General features: G+C 51.2%; 2 protein-coding genes across 2 annotated transcripts in view; both read left to right on the forward strand.

Moving 5' to 3' along the window:
• The window catches only part of IST1 (IST1 factor associated with ESCRT-III), a 578,781-nt gene that overhangs the window by 493,250 nt on the left and 60,900 nt on the right, over window positions 1-24,631 (forward strand). The window lies entirely within an intron of this gene.
• On the forward strand, window positions 15,237-20,466 carry ATXN1L (ataxin 1 like). Its single transcript, XM_050922911.1, has 2 exons — window positions 15,237-15,323; window positions 17,410-20,466. Exon 2 carries the CDS (start codon window positions 17,527-17,529, stop codon window positions 19,612-19,614), a length of 2,088 nt encoding a protein of 695 aa, XP_050778868.1. The 5' UTR covers window positions 15,237-15,323; window positions 17,410-17,526; the 3' UTR covers window positions 19,615-20,466.

Raw genomic sequence — 24,631 nt, forward strand, 5'->3', positions numbered from 1 at the left:
ACATTTTAATGTTTGTAGAAGGTTTCTCTCTATGTCTATATTATATAAATAAACTATTGTTATTATCTGAGGTCTTGGCCACCGGTCCTGCTCAGGCCACTGCCAGCTGAGTAAATGAAACCCCAAACCGGCAGCGGGCTGGTGGCTGGAACCCTAGACAAGGATCCCAGGCCCTGCTCAGCCCGCTGCTGGTCTGGGGTTCTGACCACCAACTCCTGCCAGCCAGGATCCCGGCCGCCAACCCCCCCTCAGCCCGCTACCAGCCTGGGATTCTGCTCACCCAGGCTGGCAGGAGGAAGAGTGGGGCTGGCGGCTGAGCTCCTGACTGGCAAGGGGCCGGCAGCCGGAACCCCGGAGTAGCAGTAGGCTGAGTGCTGCTGGCACCCCAGACTGGCAGCAGACTGAGCCACTCAACCCCCCACCGGCCCTGCTCAGCCCGCCACCAGCCCGCCACCAGCCCACTCAGCCCGCTGCTGGCTGAGTGAATGGAACCCCAGGCTGACAGCAGGTTGAGTGGTTCAACTGGCATGCTCAGCCCACTGCCAGCCTGGGGTTCCTTGGGGGTCCCCAGGCCAGCAGTAGGTGCTGAGTGGGGCCGATGGCTGGTATTCCAGCTGGCAATAGGGCAGCAGCCGGAACCCCAGAGCAGTGATGGGCTGAGCCGCTCAGCCTGCTGCTGCATACCATCAAAAATCAGCTCACCTGCCACCTTTGACACATGTGCCGTAGGTTGCTGACCCCTGCTTTATACACTAGTAAGGAGATGAGCATATTACAGTTGTTGGAGGGCTCTTATCAGGAGTAACAGGCTATAGGAAAGTCAGTCAACATTTTTTGTTTCTCTGATGAAAACTGACCCACTCCCTGCCTCAAACCAAACCTGTCACTAATAATTGTCAACAACTTAATTTTCTGTTTTTGGCTAAGATATTGATTTTAAAAAAAAATATTGAAATTGGATTCAGGATTGTTAGCAAGAATTTTTGGCAAACAAAGTTGTTAAATGACAATCTAAATGGCAACACAGTACTGCTTTCATGCTTGGCTCACCCCCCAGCCTGCTGGTCCAACAGCTGCAGTAGAGGAGGAGATAGGTGGAAAACTGCAGGACCCCAAAATCCACCTCTTAGGGTGCAGAGTGGCAACAGCAGCAGCAAACCCTCAGGTCCAATCACACGCCAATGGGCACCACCGCCAGCCCAACAGACCATGGTGAAGTTAGCACAGCATCTGATCTCAGGAATGGGGCACCCATGGAGCCACAGCAGCTCATCCTGCCCTGTGCAGCTCCCCCTGGATGAGATGGATCACTGGCAGCTGCCAGCCCGGGGGAGAGGCACTGCCCAGCTAGGGTGGCCAGATCCAGATGTCCTGATTTTATAGGGCCAGTCCCGATATTTGGGGCTTTGTCTTATATAGGCACCAATTACCCCACCTAGAGTGACCAGACAGAAAGTGTGTAAAATCAGGACAGGGATGGGTGGGGGTGGGGGTAAAAGGAGCCTATATAAGAAAAAGAACCCAAAATTGGGACTGTCCCTATAAAATAGGTATATCTGCTCACCCTACCCCAATCCCCTATCCTGATTTTTCACACATCTGGCTAACCCCAGTCAAGCCCTGTGTGACATTCCAATTCTGGCTGCCTGCGGAGGAAGTGAGTTACTTTCACTTTCATTCCTCAGCACGCAGCCAGCCTCCCCTCCTCCCCCAGCACCTCACTCAACCCAGCCCTGACGGAGGGGAGGGAGGAGAGAGAGAGGGGTGCTCCTGGGTAGGAGGGAGAAAGGAGGGGGTGCTCCATGGGGCGGAGGGGAGGTGAGCTCCTTTCCCAATCCCTACCCCCTCCCCTTCCCAGAGACCCCAGCAGCCAATCCCATTCCTCAGACTGTGCTGCATTCGGCTCTCTCTAGGACCCAGCAGCCCTGCTTCTACACTGTCTGGGCTGCCTGCAGCGTGGTGCCCCCAGGGAGAATGAGGCCCTACGCGGCTGCCTATTCTGCCTATGCCTAAGGACGGCCCTGCAAGCAAATGACTGTGGGGAAGAATTGGATCATCTTGGTTAATTTTGTGTACTGGCCATAGATTTTGGTGGTGGTTCTTTCTCTTTTTAATTGGGGCTAGATACAGGGAACGAAGGAGCAAGAAAAGAAGAGGCATAGCTTGTCACCTGCCTTCCCATTGGTAGTTGTCTGGGTTCTGTAGGCATCATGGCAGAGATGGAGAACTTGGAGCTGGTAGGAGCAGTAGATGGAGGAGCCAAGAAAGAAGTGGGAGGGAAACAAACAGGAGACCTGCAGAGATAGCATAGGGGAAAGCCATTGGAGAGCATTGCTAGGTAAGAACAATAAAGTAGAAAAATTATTTCTCCCTAGCTCGTGCTCCCTATCTTTTTTTTCTGGACCTAGAGCCCTATTTTCCTACTACACCAGCTTGTTGTGAGACTCTGGTGCTCCTCTTTGTGAGAATGTGGCTGGCCCTTTAAGAGAGGATTGGTCTCTGCCCCAGCTCTGATACAGCCATGTGTGTTCCCCAGGTGGGGAAAATGGTCAAGTGACCAGGGAGTCATATGACACAATCATATTTCTGAGGTAAATAAGGGAGAACCCTAGGGAGATACTTCAGGTGAAGTAGAGGCCTGACTTGTAGGTGTCTTTGAGACATCAGGAAAGATAGTTCAGTGGAGCTAGGACTAAGATGTGGTGATCTGGCTCTAAGCTGTGGAGTGGGGTTTCACCCTAGCAGATATGTCTTGCAGGAAAAAGCATTATTTTAAAGTTTCTGCTTTGAGTTCTGTTTCTTGAAGATTTTTGCTAGCTTCCGTGGAACTTCTGGGAGGCTAATTTAAAGAGATGAGGGATAAGTGTAGCACTAAACCCTGGAAGTAGGGCTGTGTAATCCCTTAGTTGAGAAGGAAGTTTTGGAACTGGAGGGCTACTGGAAACTATAAAAGCCAATACATTAGAGCCTGGAAAGGAAATCTTGTTTGAAATACTTGACCTGTGGAAAGTTAGTAGAAGAACCAGGAGGGAAGGTGCAGGTGGTGGCATAGTTACCCTACACTGTGAGGAGATGGTGGCCCTACAAAACTCTTCATATTCCCTTCCTCCTACACAGCAGGAAATACCTAACTCAACTTCTATATTCTTTAGCAATGAGCCTAACAATTCTAAAGAGAGCTCTTTGCACTGACAGAGAAGGTGCTGGCACCAGAAAGCTACTGTAGTGCAGCACCGTATCTGACACTCAGCTGAATCCCATGGCTCCAATTGCATTCAGACTCCATGGGGAACCCTGACAGGTGCTTGACGATAACCGGTTGGGCCCTGTTGTGTTAGGCACTGTACAAATATTTAGTGAATGACAGTCTCTGTGTCAAAGAGCTTCCTCAGAACTAAAGTCCTGGAACCAAGGACTTCTGGAGTTAACCTTATTGCTATTAGGTAGGTAGTCTGGGTCTTTGTATCTTTGAAGCCATTAATTTCCCTTTTCTTTCTCTCCGGTTCCATATACACTGTCTAAAAACTCAAAGGACAAGGAGATGAATATGTTGAAGATGTTGGTAGCTTTCCCATTAGCTCTTTGTCATCACTGAAGGAGCTAACATTCAGGCTGTCTCCAAAGGACAAAGAATTTCTAAAATCTTCAGAACACATCTGAATGGAGCTGCGTTCTATGGCAGCTCACTGCTAGTCATGCAGATCTGTAACAGATTGAGGTGGAGGTGAGTCTGCCTCTAGCCAATAGCTGACAGGTAAAACTCCCCGCTCCAGGATTCTAGTTTACTTAGTTCTCCATATGGATTCAAAGTCCTGGGCCAATGAGTTTTTGAATGCCAGAAGCCCATCTCTTCTGACAGCCCAAGAAGACAAACATTACATTTTCCAAAGTGTACTTCATGTCAAACCTAATTAACTGCTGAATAAGCAGAGGTGTATGAGCCCAACCCCAGTGCTCCTGTGGGCCCAATCCAGTTGTCAATATTCACCACCAACTATCTGGACTGTCTTGCCCAGAACAGAGGGTGTCATGTGCTTCTACCAGATATGGACTGGCTACAGAGTGTGCACCAGCTGTGCTAATCATAAGATCCTTTAGTGCTCTGCCAGGTATGGCTGAGGCAGGGCCATCCCTAGCCATTTTGGTCTCATAAGCAGCCAGCCCATGGCGGGGGGTGGCGGCACCAGGCCTCTGCGGGGCAGGCCCCATGCCTCCACAGGGGGCAGGAGCAGGCTTGGGGGCAGTGCTGTCCCTAGCCATTTCGGTGCCCTATGCAAACCCCTGCCATGGGGGGGGCTGTGTGGGCCCCAGGCCTCTGCAGGAGTGTAGGGGGGGAAACTGCCTCCAGCCTGCTCCACTGTGCTCCCCTGGCTCCCAGCCTTGAGGGGCAGGGTGGAACTGCCCCTCAGCATTCGCCCGCGGAGCAGAGCAGGGGTGGGGGCTATGGGGAAGGGGTAGAGTGGGGGTGGGGCTGGGGCAGAGCAGGGGCAAGGGCCATGGGGAAGAGGCAGAGCAGGGGCTGGAGCAGCACACAGCTGCGTAGGGCACCAGGAAATTCTGAATTTCCTGGTGCCCTATGCAGCTGCACACTTTGCATATGGGTAAGCATGGCCCTGGGCTGAGGTTTATTTAAATCAAATATTTTCCACACAGTACCACCTAGACACTAAACAGGATAACACAGTTTAGCATTCCATTACATATTCCCCTTTAAGTTCTACGTTTCTACCATTTACAATATTTACATTATTACTGTCTTTGAAGTTCAGTATGGATCAGTCTGTTAAGTGTCTCTGAATCATACTAGTTTTCTAATTACACAACTCGAATGCATAACGACTTGGTCACCTGGCTGTCCATTAGATACTATGACTAGCTGTGGTTGGTTGGTATCCTTGAGTTGTCATCTTCTTATTCTGCATCTAACATCTCTAGAGTTTGCTATGCTAATTGTTGTTCTTTCTGAGGAACAAAGTGTAGATTTCAATTGTTTCTATTGAACTCTCCATTGTCAGTCTCAATCACATATGATCCTGGCCCCTGGAAGAGCACCTGCCGAAATGCTGCAGCGGCATTTTAGCGGGGACGCCTCTCGATGACGACGCTTGTCGCCAACAAGTGACGTTATCGAGAGGCGTCACCCCCGAATTTCGGCAGGGACACCTCTCACTGATGCCGCTTGCCGTCAACAAGTGACGTCATTGAGAGGCATCACTCCCAAATTTCAGCAGGGACGCCTCTCGATGACGCCGCTTGTCGACGGCAAGTGACGTCATCAAGAGGCGTCCCCGCCGAAATGCCGCCGAAATTCAGTGGCATTTCGGCGGGTGCTCCACCGCCACAGTGGTCCTTTGGCTGGCACCCGCCAGCCAAAAAGGTTGGGGTCCACTGATCTTGATGCTGATTTTTTTTTTCTTCATGGCAGCTGAAGTTGTCCATCCTATTAGATGTAAACATGGTCACCAGGTTCTAGACCTGGCGGTTCGCTGCATGACATCTACTGTAAAAGTATTCATAATCTCTTTAGTCTTCTTAACCAATTTGACTACTCTCTTCATGTCTGGCCACTCTGGAAATATGTCCTTTCCCAAAGCTGGAACAGTAGCTTAATCAGGAGCTGTGCTGTACTATATCCAGTAGCTGCTACTGGTGCTGCTCTGTAATGCAGAAGAGCAAGGAATGGATGTTTCTGTTGTAGGATTTTCTTGCTGTCTGTACAGCTCTCTCACCTTCTCCATTTGTTTGTGGGTGATGTGAGTTGCTGATATGATTAAAATTATACTTCATATGGAATGACTTAAATTCTGATGCAATGAACCTGTAGGCCACTGTCCCTCACTAGTTGTTCTGAAACACTGAAATGAGCAAAAGTGCACTTCAGTTTCTCAATAACACTGCTACATGTTATGTCTTTCAAGCAGCGCCATCCTTACCCATACGCAAAGTACACAGCTATGTAGGGCACAGGAAATTTGTTTCCTGGTGCCCTATGCAGTTTTGTGCTGTTCTAGCCCTTGCTCCGCCTCTTCCCCATGGCTCCTGCCCCTGCTCTGCCCCAGCCTTGCCCCGCCTCTTCCTGCCCCCACTCCACCCCTTCCCCTGATGACTGTAGCAGGGGTCACGCTTGCCCTGCACTCAACAGGTGGCAGGAAGTGGAGTGACCCAGCCCCAACCTGCACCGCTCTGCCGGCTCGTGCTGGGGGGCAGTTCCCCCCCTACCCTCAAGCCTGCTTCTGCCCCCTGCATCCCCCCACAGAGGCCTGGGGCCACCACCCCCCACAGGGGGGCTGCGTAGAGCACCAAAATGGCTAGGGACAGCCCTGCTTTCAAGTACATTGTTCCTGTATATCTGGAAAAATAGTCCACTATAACCAGGTAATAATGTCCTCTTGTAGAAGGGCATTTTTAGCAACCATCCGGGTGCCCAAGTCACTGCCAACTGCTAGTTCTGGAATACTGATTATTTTGCTTATTGCCAAGAGTAGCTATTTAGTAGGCCTTTGCAGGAACTTACCATAACTAAGGCAAATCCAGGAGGGAGGGATGATCACAAGGAGTGAGCCTGACTCTATGTCCTCCCTGATATGCTGGGGTAAGTGTCTGTGAAAAACAGGAAGTCTATCTATATTTGACTTCTGGTGTGTGTCAAACTGACAAACTATCCCCGCCACAGACACTCAGATACTCACCAGCACAGCCCCCCAATGCAGCACTTTGCATACCTCCTCTCGGACAGATCCCAGGCAAACTCCCTCCGTTAGCCTCTGCTGTTCGCTGCTCATTGATGTTGATGTAAATGTATCAGTTACTAACGTAAAAGGAGTAGACAGGTCTGCAGAATACTTTCTGAACATCTCTTGGAATCCCCGAAGACAGGTGGATAGCTGGCCACTTGAACCATGTTGTTTGACCCCTCACGAGCCCTCCAGACCATAGGTGACTATTGTGTGGGAGTGCTCTATCATCTGTTCTGTGTGTATATGCTCTTGAAACTAAATAAAGCAGGGACTTTGAGTAAATGCATTCTTGTGAGAGTGCTGGAGACTAATAAAGTGAAGGCTTTAAGTGAAAGCATTTGACTTTCTGGGATTTGTGCCAACCACATAGCAGACAGAGGTGCTGCATCTCCTTTGGTTTATTTCTTGGTACCGCCTCATAGACAGTAAAGTTACCAAGAGCTTTGGGTTTAGGGAACCCCGGGTAACACCCTGAATTTGCATAAATCTGCAGTTAGTCTGATCCAAGGTCTCAGTGGTAGGAGTCTTTGTGCACTTGTTTGGGTCAACATTGCCATTGTCTCTTAAGTTGATTTGTACTGGATCTCCCTTCAAATGTCCAATATCAAATCTTACATCAAGTTCTTCCACCTTTCTCATTAGGCCCATTGTGGCTGCCATACTGCGGCTGAGAAGGTTGTTGGTCTTTGACCATATGCACTATGAATAGGGCCCTACCAAATTCACGGTCCATTTTGGTCAATTGCATGGCAATAGGATTTTAAACATCATAAAATTCATGATTTCAGCTATTTAAATCTGAAATTTCAGGGTGTTGTAACTGTAGGGATTATGACCCAAAAAGGAGTTGAGGGTGGGTGGGTCCCAAGGTTATTGTAGCGGGGTGGCGGTACTGCTACCCTTACTTCTAAACTGCTGCTGGCAGCAGCGCTGCCTTGAAAGCTGGGCAGCTAGAGAGCAGCAGCTGCTGGCCGGCCACCGCCAGCACCAGCACAGAAGTAAGGATGGCATGGGATGGTATTGCCACCCTTACTTCTGCACTGCTCCCTGCAGAGCTGGGCCCTCAGTCAGCAGCCGTCACTCTCCAGCCACCCAGCTCTGAAGGGAGCAGCGCAGAAGTAAAGGGTGGCATGGTACGGTATTGCTACCTTAACTTCTGTGCTGCTGCTGCTGATGGGGTGCTGCCTTCGGAGCTGGGCGCCTGGCCAACAACCGCCACTCTCCAGCCACCCAGCTCTTGAGGCAGCACAGAAGTAAGAGTGTCAATACTGCAACCCCCCTAAAATAACCATGTGGCCCCCCTGCAACTCCATTTTGGGTCTGGACCCCCAATTTGAGAAACACTGGTCTCCCCCATGAAATCTGTATAGTATAGGGTAAAAGCATGGGCGGTGGGTGGAGTCCCCCTTTGGGGAGGCTTGCCCCGGCTCCGCCCCTTTTGCTACCCCCATGCCAGAGCTGGAGTCCCAAGACCCTCCCCCACCCCCTCACAGCCAGAGGCCCGAGATGCCTCCTGCCCGGAGGAGCCTGAGCTGCTCCCCACCCCACTCCTTGGCCAGAGGAGCCCTGGGCCGGCTGGAGCCCTGAGCTTTCCCCCCGCACCTGCCCAGAGGAGTCCAGGGCCAGTTGCAGCTATGCCGTGCCTCGCCTTCCCAGATCCCAAACCACCCAAGGGAAAGCAGCTCTGGTCCGGAAGAAGCTTTTGATATGCCCCATGTAAGTTCCAGGGCAGCTAAGGAGGCAATATTTGCTACTCAGCTTCCCAGGTTCATCAGTAGTCCAGGGAGATTACTGATGAACCTGGGAAGCTGAATAGCACATACCACCTCCTCAGCCATCCTGGAACCTGCATGGGGCATAATAAATCAAAAACTTCCCCCCAAAGCCCTGCAACGGGGGTTCGCAGAGCCTCCCCTGGCATATTATACTCACCACCCATAGGTAAAAGCACACAAAAGACCAAATTTCACAGGGGGAGACCAGATTTCACAGTCCAGGATGCATTTTTCGTGGCCATGAATTTGGTAGGGTCCTAACTATGAATGCACATATTTTGTCTTTGTAAGTTGTTTCTGTCATGAACTGGCCCATCTGATTCATAATACCTCCAAGGCTAGTCAGAGTTGTGTCGGGTGACTTCAGTTCTGGGAGGGGTTTAAAGTGACTGTAAGTCCCTTCTCGTGCCTGTGACATCAGCTCCTGAGTCAATTTTAAAGTAAATAGTTGTTTGACTGACGCCACACTTGGTAAGGAAACTCCCATTCTTTCATGTATTTATACCAGCTCCTGTATTTTCCATTCAATGCATCTGATGAAGTGGGTTCTAACCCGTGAAAGCTTATGCCCAAATAAATTTGTTAGTCTCTAAGGGCTTGGCTACACTCGAAACTTCAAAGCGCTGCTGCGGGAACGCTGCCGCGGCAGCGCTTTGAAGTGTGAGTGTGGTCGCAGCGCGTACTCCACCTCCTCATGGAGATTAGCTTGCAGCGCTGGGAGCCGCGCTGCCAGCGCTGCAGCACTGTTTACACTGACGCTTTACAGCGCTGTATCTTGCAGCACTCAGGGGGGTGTTTCTTTCACACCCCTGAGCGAGAAATTTGCAGCACTGTAAAGCGTCAGTGTAGCCAAGGCCTAAGATGCCACAAGGACTCCTCATTAGTCTTGCCATGAATATTCAATTTCACGCTCCAGGCAGGCTCTATGGCATCACAAGTGATAGATCCCAGAAATAATGGCTCTTGATTGTCTGTAGTATGGGTCAATTCCCTGACTGCTTTAAAGTGGCAAACAGTTGCAAAGCGTCCATATTTCACGCATGTATTACCCCATGCGCCTCTGGATGGACATGCATCATCTCTTGGGATATGTCTTTTTCCACACCTTGTGCATATAGGCTGGAATTTGTCCCTCTTAGCCTGGGAGTTCTCTCTCCTTGCCTCAAAGGTTTTATAGTAATGACTTTTAACACTCAAGTGTCTGTTTACAGTTTCTAGGCTCGTTTCTTGTTTTTCAGGTTTGTCAAGTTGCTCCAGGTTTTGCTGTCCCAGCTCAGAATGCTTTGCTCTCTGTTGCTAGGGTTAAATATGTCTTCAGTTGTAGCTGCTGTGAAAAGTTTTTTATCTGTTAACCCAATAACCAGCCTGTCTCTGATATGCTCTTATTTTTGCATTCCCCAAATCACTGTTTTCAGCTAATGTATGCTGAGCTCTTATAAAACATACATTTTCCCATTTCTTTAATTCTCTAGTGAAAACATGCTCTTCATAAACCACATTTCTCTGAGTATAAACTGTATGCATCACACATAGCCAGAACCCTTTCATAGTCATCTTTGTGACTTGTCTTCAGTAAAGTCAAAGGATGTAAAGCTATGATCCACCTGCTTCCCAAAGCATACATTAAAGAAGATAACTGTATATTTCCAGTTTCTTTGTGCAGCTGATACCAATGCAAAATCTTGTAAAATATTGTTTCCAGTCTGTCCATTGTGAAGGTTTGTCAAAACTGAAGTTCTCTGGGGCACTGAAGAGTGGCATGTTGATGACATCCCACAACCTTTGTTGCTGTTCTGTCTGTCTGCTACATTTCTTGCTTTTTTTCATTTTTGGTCTTACTTTTACTCCTGACACCAGGTTATGTACTTCTGTACCAGATGAGGAATGACTACAGAGCTTGCTTATTCAGACCAGATGCATTCATCATAAGATCCTTTTATGCTCTGCCTGGTATGGCTGACGTTTGTTTTAAATAAGGCATTTTACAGACAGTGTTACCTGGAAAAAAGGGTAAACAGTGAGGAGGCAAAGTCGGCAGACAATACAAAATTATGAAAAAAATTTAAAAATATGCGCATAATATTTTAAAATTTGGCATATTTTATTTGTCAATAAATGAATGTGGACGCTCCAGCATGGCAGTGGGGAGTACAGGCCACCGGCTGCATGGAGGTGGGAGATCACCCTCCAGCCCCACCCAGGACACGGACTTGGTGGTGAGGCTGCACCCAACCCTGATACAACGCAAGGGATGGGCCTGCCCCTCCACGCCAGTTGCACCAGGATAGTAAGGGGAGGGACAGAGTCTCACATGCAGGCCCAACCCTGGCAGCTCCCCCCCTCCGTCCTGAGGCACACCCCCCCCAGCGGCAGCTCCCTCTCCCTGTCCCCTCCCCTCCCAGCTCACCCCGAGCACACCGTCGCTGCTTCACTTCTCCCGCCTCCCAGGCTTGCGGCACATAAGCTGATTGGTGCCGCAAGCCTGGGAGGCAAGAGAAGTGAAGCAGCCACGGCGTGCTCGGAGAGGAGGCGGAGCAGGGGTGAGCTGGGGTGGGGAGTTCCTCTGCATGCTGCCCCCCCTACATGCTGCAGGCGGCCCTCCCCACGCTCCCCTGCCCCAGCTCCCTCCGCCTAAATGCCGGCGACGACCGGGGCGGCTGAAGATCCGGCCGCCACAGTCACTGCCGAAGAAAATGCTTCCCCCCAAATCCTAGCACCTAAATGGTTGCACCGGCCCTGGCCAGACTAGAGCAGACACAAGGCCCCTGCACTACTGTTACCACTACAGTGGAGGATGCTTTAGAAGTGCACATAGCAGTACGAAACTGGACAGCTGGACCAGCAAAACTACCCATGCACATGTTCCATTTGGCTGCAGGGTTCTTTTCAATGAGTTTTTCCCTAAGGCAGATAAGTGCCACAGTTTTCATAATATAGAATATCATTTCTTTCATAAATGCAAAGTAACACATATTGGAAAACATAATTTTAACTATACATACAAAATGATGAGGTCTAAATGAGCTGTTACACTCAAGCAAGAGATCTTGGACTCATGGACAGTTCTCTGAAAACATCTGCTCAATGTTCAGCGGCAGTCAAAAAAGCTTATAGAATGATAGGAACCATTAGGAAAGGGATAGATAATAAGACACAAAATATCACAGTGCCTCTATATAAATCCAGGGTATACCCACATCTTGAATACTGCATCCAGATCTAGTCACCCCATATCAAAAAAGATATATTAGAACTGGAAAAGGTACAGAGAAGAGCAACCAAAATGATTAGGGGTATGGAACTCCTTTTGTATGAGGAGAGATTAAAAAGACTGGAACTTTTCACCTTCAAAAAGAGATGACTAACGGGGGAATGATACAGTAGAGGTCTATAAAATTTTGACTGGTGTGGAGAAAGCAAATAAGGAAATGTTATTTACTCCTTCACATAACACTAGAACTAGGGATCCCTCAATGAAATTAACAGGCAGCAGGTTTAAAACAAACAAAAGAAAGTAGTTCTTCACACAACGTACGGTCAACCTGTGGGACTCCTTGCCAGGGGGGTGTTGTGAAGGTCAAAACTATAACAGGATTCAAAAAAGAACTAGATAAGTTCCTGGAGGATAGGTCCATTAATGTCTATTAGTCAGGATCGGCAGGGATGCAACACCATGTTCTGAGTGTCCCTAGCCTCTGTTTTCCAGAAGTTGGGAGGGGACAGATCACTCGATGATGGCCTGTTCTGTTCATTCCCTCTCAAGCACCTGGCATTGGCCAGTCAGAAGACAGGATACTGGGCTAGATGGACCATTGATCTGACCCAGTATTGCCGTTCTTATGTTCTTATTTAATATCAGATAAGCCTAGGAAGATCTTAGTGTGTAATGACTAACAGGCACAGGTGAATCAATCTGTAATGAAGTGGAAAGTATGCTTACAAAATTGGCAGATCATGCCAAGCTGGAAGGGGTTGCTAGCACTCTGGAGAACAGACTTAGTATTCAAAATGACTGTGACAAATTGGAGAATTGGTCTGAAATTAACAAGATAAAATTCAATAAAGATAAATGATGAGTACTTAGGAAGGAAAACTCAAAAATAACTAGGTAGGTGGTAATACTACTGAAAAGGATCTGTGGGTTACAGAGGATCACAAATTGAATATACGTGAACAATATGATGAAGTTGTGAAAAAGGCTAATATTTTGGGGTGTAGAACAGGGGCATTGTATTATGACACAGGAAGTAACTGTCCCACTCTATGTGGAGGCACTCTGGAGGCCTCAGCTAGAATACTGTGTCCAGTTCTGGGTGCCACACTTTAGGAAAGATGTAGACAAACTGGAGAGTCCAGAGGAGAGCGACAAAAATGATAAATGTTTAGAAAACCTCACCTATGAGGAAAGGTTAAAATAAACTGGGCATGTTTAATTTGAAAAAAAAAAAGAAGACTAAAGAGGGACCTATTAACAGTCTTCAAATATGTTAAAGGCTGTTCTAAAGAGAACAGTGATCGATTGTGCTCCATGTCCACTGACAGTAGGACAAGAAATAATTAGCTTAATCTGGAGCAAGGAATATTTAGGTAAGGTATTAGGAAAAATAGTCTAACCATAAAGATAGTTAATCTCTAGAACTGACATCTAAGGGAGGTTGTGGAATCCCCATCACCGGAGGTTTTTAATAAGAGGTCAGACAAACACCTGTAAGGGAAGGTTCTAGGTTTACTTGGTCCTGCCTCAGCAGGGAGGAATAGACTACTAAAGGACTTCTCAAGGTCTCTTCCAGCTCTGCAATATCTATGATCCCAGTGCAGCCTGAACACAGTGTCACTACCATCACAGCCCGGTTTAGTACCACCCCTTCACCCAGCATGCTAAGGAAGCCTCCAGACCAGATCCTAGACATTTCTAGGGCATCTGTTTCAAACCAGACACATTGTTTTTCTCTCTGCATTTCCCAGAAACAGTCATCTGCTCCACACAGATCACAGAACTCTGAAAACAAACCAAGCTGTTAGCAGCAACACACTGGCAACAGCCTAACAGACTTATGTATGGCGGGGGTGGGGGGGGGCACGTGTGAGAGTGGAGGTGGGGAAATAAAGGCTAAGAGAAAGGCAGAGGTTGAGATAAGGACCTGGAACTTTGGGAGAAAAAACAGGTTACTGTGATTCTAATGCTCCAGAGAGCAGGGATGGAGAAGCCCTAGGGAACTAGAAGGATGTGGATTGCCCAAAGTGAGAGGGCCTGTGACTTCAGCAAAACAGCTCTGTAACTTTCTGCATGGAGAATCAACCCAGGAAATAACTGAGCAGCTGAGGCAGGCTCTGACCAAAGCAGACACACCCCATTCACAGGATGCACCAGTCATACCTTCCCCAGCTTTTCCTGATGTCTGTCTCTGTAATTCAAGTCCCTGCATCAATTGAATGCATATAGAGTGAGTGAGTGGTTCTCCATTTTTAGATGGCAGTTGGACAGAGAGAGATACATCCCTCCTGAGTCCCACCTCCTGTCTCAGTACCTCTCTCCTTTACTGCTTGGCTAGACATCAGCATTGCTGGCCAAGCGAGAAATGCTGTTTTAGAGGAAATAGAGGAACCATACCACCTTCTTTTTCAAAGGCTTTTTCGATGTATAAGGTAGATACAATGCAGTAAAATATTTAGTGAGTATAAAACTGATGATTTTTGGAGCAACAGTGTGCTCAGTGCTGGGCAGAGAGGCCCCTGTCCTGAAGAGCTCAAACAGATAATATGCTTCAGCTTATCTTGGAATGCTGCCATTGTCAAAAAGCTCTGGAGAAGAAATATTTGCTCTGTCACATTAACCGTTATACTTGCTGAAGAGAGTCTCCTCCAGGGATGATGTTGAGAATAGTACCAGGGAAAGAGATGGACGCAAATAACTAAGTTTGAGAGACACCTCCCTGCTTTTAGTTTGGGAACACAGGAATTGGCAAAGGGGATCAGAAGTATGAGTCCATGTAGTCTAGTATCCTGTGTCTAACAGTGGCAGCACCAGCTGCTTCAGAGAAAAGTGCAAGAAACTCCAAAGCAAGCAAATATCTCAACTGAAGTGTTGGTTTACTCTTAATAATTAGAGAATGGCTTAAACCTTGAAGCATGAGGGTGTATAGCTATAACTTTTCTGTACACTAAAAATCATGGTGTTAATGAAGCCCTGGGGTGTACAGCTCATTACACCAGTCTGAAACCCAATCACCCCCGTTTTGTTCTATGCCTGCAGCAGTGGTGAGAGGCCCCTTCACCTGGAATGGCCCCTTGGCTTAGCGCAGGCAGTGATCACACGTTCGATCTCTTTGACCTTGTCCGTCGCGATGACTCTGAGTAGCTGTTCCAGAGCCCACGAACGTTTGTTTCTCTTGCCATAGGAGGGATGACCCCACCCACCCTACCTCTCAGATACGCTGGGACCAGCCACTGGGACCGCCCAGTGACACGGGCACCGCTGGGCACTTTGGGGGCGCAAGCCGGGGAGGCAGCTTAGGAGCGGGATCAGTGGGGTGGGGGCAGGGATGGAGCCATGGTCCCGCGAGCAGGTCGCTATGGTGACAGCCACCGACCCGACTGTACGGCAACGCACGCGCTGACATCATCCTCGCGCGCCGCACGCCGAGCCAGGGTGACGCGCGGTGCGGCCTGGGTGAGGAAATTCCGGCGCGCGGTAGGTTTTGCGTCATCGCCGCGCGCCGCACTCCGGGAGGGGCCGGGCCGGGCCCCGGAGGCGGCTGCGGGCGGCGCCGGGACCGATGGGGGTCGGGGCCGAGGAGCCGGGAGATGGCGGGTGAGTTGGGCTCCGGTGGGGGGCGGGTCCCTCTTGTCCCTGCCCCCCACGCGCCTCCCGGACCCGGCGAATGAGCCTTTTCTCCCCCCCCCAGTCGGGGGGGGCGCTGCCTCCTCCCCCCCCGAAGGCTGTCTGTGCTGGGGGGGGGCGCCGCCTCCTCCTCCCCCCACCCCGGTCTGTGCTGGGGAGCGCCTCCTCCCTCCCTCCCCCCCGCGGGCTGTCTGTGCTGGGGGGGGCGCCTCCTCCTCCCTCCCCCCCGAAGGCTGTCTGTGCTGGGGGGGGGCGCTGCCTCCTCCTCCTCCCCACCCCGGTCTGTGCTGGGGAGCGCTTCCTCCTCCTCCCTCTCTCCCTCCCCCCCCCGAAGGCTGTCTGTGCGGGAGGGGCGCCGCCTCCTCCCTCCCTCCCCCCCGCGGGCTGTCTGTGCTGGGGGGGGCGCCGCCTCCTCCCTCCCTCCCCCCCGCGGGCTGTCTGTGCTGGGGGGGGCGCCGCCTCCTCCCTCCCTCCCCCCCGCGGGCTGTCTGTGCTGGGGGGGGCGCCGCCTCCTCCCTCCCTCCCCCCCGCGGGCTGTCTGTGCTGGGGGGGGCGCCGCCTCCTCCCTCCCTCCCCCCCGCGGGCTGTCTGTGCTGGGGAGGGCGCCGCCTCCTCCTCCCCCCCGCGGGCTGTCTGTGCTGGGGAGGGCGCCGCCTCCTCCTCCCCCCCGCGGGCTGTCTGTGCTGGGGGGCGCGCCTCCTCCCTCCCCCCCGCGGGCTGTCTGTGCTGGGGGGCGCGCCTCCTCCCTCCCCCCCGCGGGCTGTCTGTGCTGGGGGGGGCGCCTCCTCTCTCCCCCCCGCGGGCTGTCTGTGCTGGGGGGGGGCGCCGCCTCCTCCTCCCCCCACCCCGGTCTGTGCTGGGGAGCGCCTCCTCCCTCCCTCCCCCCCGCGGGCTGTCTGTGCTGGGGGGGCGCCTCCTCCCTCCCCCCCGCGGGCTGTCTGTGCTGGGGGGGCGCCGCCTCCTCCTCCCCCCACCCCGGTCTGTGCTGGGGAGCGCCTCCTCCCTCCCTCCCCCCCCGCGGGCTGTCTGTGCTGGGGGGGGGCGCCGCCTCCTCCCTCCCTCCCCCCCCCGCGGGCTGTCTGTGCTGGGGGGGGCGCCTCCTCCTCCCTCCCTCCCCCCCCGCGGGCTGTCTGTGCTGGGGGGGGCGCCTCCTCCTCCCTCCCTCCCCCCCGCGGGCTGTCTGTGCGGGAGGGCGCCTCCTCCTCCTCCTTCTCCCCCCCCACTCCCGGTCTGTGCTGGGGAGCGCTTCCTCCTCCTCCCCCTCTCCCTCCCCCCCCCCGAAGGCTGTCTGTGCGGGAGGGGCGCCGCCTCCTCCTCCTCCCCCCACCCCCGGTCTGTGCTGGGGGGCGCCTCCTCCTCCCTCCCTCCCCCCCGCGGGCTGTCTGTGCTGGGGGGGGGCGCCTCCTTCTCCCTCCCCGCCTGCGGGCTGTCTGTGCGAGGGGGTGCCTTCTCCTCCCCCCACCCCTGGTCTGTGCTGGGGGGGGCGCCTCCTCCCTCCCTCCCTCCCCCCCGCGGGCTGTCTGTGCGGGAGGGCGCCTCCTCCTTCTTCCCCCCCCCCCCCCGGTCTGTGCTGGGGAGCGCTTCCTCCTCCTCCCTCCCTCTCTCCCTCCCCCCCCGCAGGCTGTCTGTGCGGGGGGGGCGCCTCCTCCTCCCTCCCCCCCGCGGGCTGTCTGTGCGGGGGGGGCGCCTCCTTCTCCCTCCCCGCCTGCGGGCTGTCTGTGCGAGGGGGTGCCTCCTCCTCCTCCCACCCCCGGTCTGTGCGGGGGGGCGCCTCCTCCCCCCCCCCCCCCCGCGGGCTGTCTGTTCAGGATAGGGCCTTTTTCTTTTTCCAACCTAGTTCTTAGGGTGGAGGGGGGGTTTCTTCCCATTCCTGGATTACTCCTTGTGTTGTAGTCTTCTCCAGACTTGCTTGTCCTAGCCAGTGTTCCCACTCTGTTTTCTCCTCCCCTTTCACTTCTGGTTTGTGGCCTGTCAAGAGGAGGCTCCCTGGCCACTCTGCCTTAGTTCTACATTTGCTGTGTGGAACCTGCTGACTTCTCTCTTTGTTCCTCTGCAGATGAGGCTGTGGGAGCCAGCAGTGCTGGGGAGTTCAAAGCCAGCGCGGAGCAGCCCCTGCTGATGCCCAAATGAGGAAGCAGTGCCATTTAGTTCTCCTGGGACACCACAAAGCAATATGAAACCTGCTCATGAGAGAAGCCAGGAATGCCTTCCCCCAAAGAAACGAGACCTTCCTGTCACCAGTGAGGATGTGGGGAGGGTAGCCAGCTGCTCTACCAATCACACGCTGGTGAGCGCTACCCCGGAGTGGTGCAGGAGCGTGGTGGTGACTGGGCAGAGCCAAGCACCATTACGATACAGCCTTGGCAGTGATGGTGATCAAGCAGTAGCTGGCCTGACTGTGGATCAATATGGCATGTTATACAAAGTGTCTGTGCCTCCAGCTTCCTTCTCTCCCACTGGCCTCCACCCAGTTGTGAACATGAGTCCTCTGCCCCCTAGCTTTAATGTAACCTCTTCCCTGATTCAGCATCCAGGGATTCCATATCCCCCCATCCACTATGCTCAGATTCCCTCTACGTCTCTTCAGTTTATAGGGTCACATTACACAGTGCCCTATGCTGTGCCCCCCAGCTTCCTCCCTAGTCCTCTTCTATCACCTTCTACCAACCTCACCACCTCTCATGTTCCCCGTTTTGTGCCATATGCCTCTCTTTTTACAGAAGACGCCACTCCTTCCTCCCAGACTACCTCTCCTTCCCATGCTTTCAGCAAAGCTGCCGCTGTCATCTCCCCTTCAGGCCAAATGCAGCACCATGCTGGAGTCCAGCCATTGGACATCACACAGAGTAGAGTTCCTATCTATTACCAGATGTCTCGGCTCCCACCAGGGTATTCAGCATATGAGACCTCCACTGTAGGAGTAAGCCCAGATCCTCCTCTGCAAGAAAGTCAACTGAGTTCAGAGGTAGCCTCTGCCAATGGTGGACAGAGACATCTGGAGCATAGTGTGGTGAGGAGGGCCAGTGAGGCTTTGGCCTCTGCCAGCAATAAAGCTGAAGGCCCGCAGCCTGGGGCTGCAGTGCAGTGTGTGGTGGATGGACAGCTCTTTTCAGGTTATCAGACTCTGAGAACAGAGGACTCTGTACCAGCTCACAGAAGCACGCCAGACACTGACTTGGAGGTGCAGAGAGTGGTTGGGGTGTTGGCTTCTCAGGATTACTCGATTCTGGCAGCCCAGAGAAAGGATGGCCTGAGCCCTTTAAACCTTTGCCATAATATCCCTGATCAGCAGGGGGACTCCAGGGGCTTACTGAGGAACCCAGTGGAAACAGCTGAGAAAAACCAGGCCAGGAGTCCATATGTGATGTCCCCTGAGGAGCCGGTTAGACACAGACAGTTACCCAAAGGAATGGTGGTAGCCAATGGCAAGCCAGTCTTGGTGCGTATTGGGTCTGAGCCCATCAGGTCTTCAGCTTCAGAAATCCTGATGAGACAGAGTCCAGATGCACAGACCCGTGGAAGTTCACGTGACAAGGACTCAACCCAGTTGCATCCCCCTAGCTCCTCACATCTGCCCTCCCATTTCATGAAAGGAGCCATCATACAGCTGGCCACAGGGGAGCTGAAGAAGGTGGAAGACCTGCAGACCCAGGACTTTGTCCGGAGTGCTGAGGTTAGCGGGGGCCTGAAGATTGACTCCAGCACGGTGGTGGATATCCAGGAGAGCCAGTGGCCTGGGTTTGTCACATTGCATTTTGTGGTTGGGGAGCAGCAGAGTAAAGTGAGCATTGACGTACCCCCTGAGCATCCCTTCTTCGTGTATGGCCAGGGCTGGTCCTCCTGTAGCCCAGGGCGGACCGCTCAGCTCTTTGCTCTGCCCTGTCACAGGCTGCAGGTGGGCGATGTCTGCATATCAATCAGTTTACAGAGCTTGAATGGCAACTCTGCTTCTCAGGCTAACTGCCCTCTTGCAGACCAGCTGGTGACCAGAGAGAGGCCCGAGAGAACAGGTCAGGGACCCAGAGAGCCATCTGACAGAGCCAGTGAGAGGAAGAATCAGACAGAAAGGGACAGTGCAGCCCAGATTTCCTGTGCAGAGTCCTCCCAGCCTGACCCTGGTGCTCAGCACTGCTGGACAGCCCCAGGCTTCCAAAGATACAGCTTGCAGGGGGAGGAGTCTCATCCATCCCTGCTTCGTCCCTCTTTCATTCCACAGGAGGTCAAGCTGTCCATCGAAGGGCGTTCTAATGCAGGGAAGTGATCTCTTTGAGGCCACGACCTGGGATGTCACCCATGAGTGAGCCTCGCTTTTTTCAGGTGGAGAATTTGCACAGATTGAGTGGTGGGTTCACCAGCCCAGCTGCTCTTTGCCGTGCAGAGCTGGATTTGTTCCGGTTCAGTTGTTGATCATTGAGGAATCTAGAGGGCTCCAGTCCTCAGGGAGCAGAAGCAATGGGCTAACTAAGGATGGAGGACAGGGGATGTGGTTGTGATCGTGTGACTAGAAGCATTCCAGAGGTTGGGACTTTCACACATCTGTCTTAGTGCCCGAGTTTCCTGCAGGGCAGGGTCTGAGCATTCAGGATGGGTGGGGGAGTCAAGAAGAGCAGACCCAAAAAGCCACAGCTTACGGTAGCAGATAAAATGTTTGAAGTTCTTATTCCTCTTTTTGTGGTGGGAAGGGTGTGAGTCCTCACTGGGATTCAGGGGACACTGCTCTCAGCACCCCCTTTCTTCACACATGCACTTTAAAAGGAAACTTCTTCACAAATGGAGCTGTTTGTGACATGGGGGTGGAGATGCAGGTGCTGCTCTGGTGGCCTCTACTTGATGTCTCCCCTCCACTGAATCCTATTGGGCTTTCTTCTAGCAAAGCATCTGTAGAAAGAGACTGCAGTGAATATTAGAAATTGGAGAGGAAGGTCTTAGAGGATGGGTAGGGAGTGATTGAACAGGGAACTGGGGAAGGGCCTACAGCAGCTGGAATAGGGTATGAGTCGTAGTTGGTTCCCCACTATACAGATACCTATGTAATTATTTGTCACCAAAGCTAAGTCTAATTATAGCATATCCTAGTGGTAATTGCTGTAATAAAGGTGATATGAAGACTGCATTTTAAAGCTTTCTTCACATGGTCATAACTTTCTTAAAAAAATCTCCTTTGGGGCTTAAACTTTCCATTCTTGGATTCAGACTAGCTGAATTTTTGGGAGGAAAACTGAGCCAAAATGCTTTTAAGTTGCTCTTTAGATGAGGATGAAAATGTATTCTTCCACTGTGAAAAGACTGACACCTGTGTGCATCAATAAATCAAAATTGGCTGAACTACTCCAGACAAAAACTTTCCAGGTGGCTAATTGCTCCTTCCAGGGTAATTTGTTTAAATATAACAACTATAAACGAGAAAAATGTGTGTGCAGGCACGATACAAAATTTCTACTAAGTTCAGAGTCTACTGATCACGGGACTATGGAATAACACACGCAATATCTTTGGGCAGTTTCGTAGGTGTCCTTTTACACTGGATGCTCTGGTGCTTCACTGTGGAGTTCCACTGCAGAACTACACAGTGAAATTGAGAGATGAGTCTTTTTCTTAAACAATGACGTGTAGAACAGTTTAATACATTATTATGGTAATAACACTCCGTCCAAGTGAAAATACTTAGATTCACACTAACTTGCTCACTCTGGACATTCTTAGTATCAAGTCACCTCTGACTGCACAAGCAGAAATCCAGAATAGGCCAAGCAGTGGTGAGAATGAGAGAACCTTCATTTTGGCATATCCTGACTTTTAAGTATTCCTCCTTGTATTACAGTCAACAGGTTTTGTATTCAGAACATGCCTGCGTAGAGGTGTTAGTATCTTTGAGGAGTGCATGCACCTCAAGCTTCGAGCTGGGTTCCTGATGGTGTCTCACTCCAGTTCTATTTCGCATCTTCTTACTTTCTCTTCCTCTTGTTTTTTTCCTCAGTTTCCATCTTCCCAAACACTGCTCCCTGGAGTGCTTGGCTGTTGGGCGCTATTTTTATTCCGTCTCTCTGAGTTGCTTGGGTATCAATGCCTCCAGCTGGTGAACAGTCTCTGCACCTTTTATCTTCCTCCACAACCTTTATTGTTCTGCTCAGCTTGCAGTAGTTGTGACTCCTAACAGATCAGTGTTTGTCCACATTCCCCTTGACGTGCCTCCTAACCGAGTTGGCACTGGTGTATGTGCACTATGTGGGAACACTGTGTTTTAGGCATTAAGAAGCTTAGAGAGTCCCCAGAATGTTCCTTCACCTGGCACATCTACCTGACTCTCTAGTGCCGGGGTCCCCAGAACACTCTTGGCAGTTTATCCTATCGCCACCGTTGAAATGTCTGCACTTGTCTCTCCCCCCAAGGCAAACAGGTACTTTCCCTGTCTTGCTCGTGGATTGCTCTGATGTCAGGAAGGTGCCTGGACCTGTGGCAATGTAGCCTCACCAGGTCTCTTCCAGAGCAGTGATTCTAGCTGCCTTCACTTTTCTCTGGGCTCTGGATGCATGATCTGCAGCTCCCTCTGCAATAAGCAATTTCTAGTTAGTCCCATTAGTAAATTTGAAAGACTAAAACCAAAATGACAGTTTCTTCCTAGGAAACTTTGGCCTCCCTTGGTTGCAGCAGCAGAGAGGAGAGATGTTTGCACAGCACCTTTTGGCTGTAAACAGATTGGCCAAGCTCTAGGTGCTTGGCCTCTCATCACACTTTTTCCCTTCTGTTTCACCTACTTGCTGCTTGCTTGACTCTCCCGCATGAAGATCTTGGTTGTTACACTGGCTTGTCCTGAGTAGCCAGCACGCTGGATGTAGGCACAGGGCAAAGGAGCCAAGGGGTCATTTTCTGTAGTGGGTTGATAGGTGAGGAGAAGGTTATGGCAGGTACACATGCATCTTGGAGTAGAAATGTAAGGGGGCTGGTTGTGTGCATGGAGGGAGATTACTTGAGCAGTTGAATGGTGCAGACCCCTGCCATGTGCCTCACTAAATACAGGAGACTCTTTGTCACTCTTAGAAAGGGGTTTTGAAGAGTCTGCTTCATAGTGGGGGATGTTACTGCGCCTGCCCCCTTCACTGTACTCTCTCAGCCAGCTAAAAGGGTAGGTGCAGATGCCTTCCAAGCCATCTACAGCTAGGCTAAAGTGTAACTTCTGTGCTCCCCACAGTTTGCTCTGTCACCTTTCTCCACCTGTCTACCAGTCTGTCCTGCTGCCTGTTTGCATATCTATGGTAAGCAGTGCTGATGTCTGCTCAATGGAGGAAGCCAACAGGAGTGAGACCTTTCTCAGTGCTTTTCCTCTTCTCTCCCTCTGAATAATCCCACAGTTCAGCAAGTAAGTTCCAGCTGTCACTCTTCTATTCGGGGCCCTTCCAGCAGCACCGAGACTACATCCAAAGGGTAGTACCGAATGAAGGATGTAGGACACTGCACCCTTGCCCCGGAGGCAGGTAACAGAAATGGAACACAGAAGCTGCCAGGTCCCCCAACAGTCAGCAGAATCTCCCCTAGCTTGTTATGGGATGTTTTAGTGGTAGTTTGTGTGTTGGCTGGTCTCAGGAAAGTCTGGAGGTAGTAAGTGGGGGAGAAGCTGAGAGGAGTGATTGTGTGGGAGCCCAAGAAAGAGCCTGCTGGGGTTCTCTGGTTTGCAAGAAGGGATGATCTGAAAAAGGGTCCAGAATGAGCTGTCCATAGGGGCTTCTGTGTTGGCAAGGGTGGGGATAGACTTACCAGAGCAATAAGGTGTTTCTGCTGTTACACTACAGAGGGAAGGAGAGCTGCTGGCCTCAGCCTCACCCAGTGTAGGTGGTCTGGCCAGGGTGCTGGGGTCTTCAGGCACATCTTCCCTGCCAGGCTCACGGTGGGGCTTTGGGAAGATTCTATAATATGCAATAATGGGGATCTGCAGCCATCTGTTCCATCTCCTGAAACATTCCAGGGGACAGCCGCCCAGCAGAGGCCGGGCTGGCAGCTAGGGAGTATGCTGTTTCCCCAGGAACAGGGGACTAGGTCTGAGTGGTAGAGCTCCCATTACTCCCAGACTATGCAGATGAAGCCCTGGCTAGAAAGGAGGAGTGCTGCAGGGGGAGCTCTGCCAGCCCTTCCTAGCAGGGGCACTAGTAAAATGCACTTTTCACATTAAGTGTTTGTTCCATTTCATACCCTTCTTTCCCCTGAAAAGAAGTAAAAATCCCTATAACTTAGCAAATGTTCTGTTGGTTAACCACAGCAGCTCAAGGAGCCAGAACACCAGTTCCTGCCTGCAGCAGCGCATGTGCCTTTCCCCAATGTCAAACTCACAACCACTCTGTCTTTTGGGCTGTTCTTGGGCCTGAAATTGTGCAGAGGAAGCTGCTAAAATGGCTCTGAATGCGCATTCTGTACAGGGAGTCTGAACCAGGGTGTGCTCTTAGTGCCGTGAATGTGCTGATGGTGGAGACCCCTCTGCTGCATTTATATCTGTGTGCTTTGAGGGGTGAGGCCTGCATGGCTAGCCCCTAGCATCCTTCCCAGGCATGCTAGACCCCTCCAGACAGACAGTGTACATGCTATGTTCTCTCCACTTGCATAGCACCTTAGTCAGGGGAAGGACTGTTGCATACAAATGGCTTCGGGGTCTCAAGAAGTAGGGAAGTGCCACGCTGGGAAAATGGGCCAGGCTGACCCACAGCTGGGTGGTCTTGTAGATAAGTACTCAACCCTCAACTATAATCCCCAGTTATGTAATGGCTGTATTGACATGTAACCAACTGCATTGTATCTAAAGCCTTAGAAATAGTCAGGTGCTCCCCTCCAACCTTGTCCCAGTCCCTCTCTTCCTACCTGATCTTTAACAAAGCATTAATAATTCTAAGGATAATCTCTATTTTGTTGTGCTTTTTTTGTAACTGTTTTAAATAAATCAATTTGTACTGTATATTTGTACTTTTGGTGAGATCCTTTCCTGTTTTACCATTTTAAGTCTGTACTTGGCTACACACAGATTGTATTTTTATTGTTAATGCTCTTCTTATGAATATTGCATTTAACTTGTTGACTATGTAAACACAGTATATATCTATATATCTATATCTATATATAAACCAATAGTTTTTCCTTCTGTGTTTGCGACTTCTTGCTTCTCTATGGCACCCATGCTCCTTTGGGCATTTGGATGCAGGCTCCCTCTTGTACAAAGTGATCTGGTGGCTGACGACGCTAGGGTAAGTAAGTGACAAGAGCCTCCTAGTAAACATGGCCTATGATCAGTGTGTCTA

Source organism: Gopherus flavomarginatus, chromosome 14 (genome assembly GCF_025201925.1).
Source record: "Gopherus flavomarginatus isolate rGopFla2 chromosome 14, rGopFla2.mat.asm, whole genome shotgun sequence".
NCBI lineage: Eukaryota > Metazoa > Chordata > Testudines > Testudinidae > Gopherus > Gopherus flavomarginatus.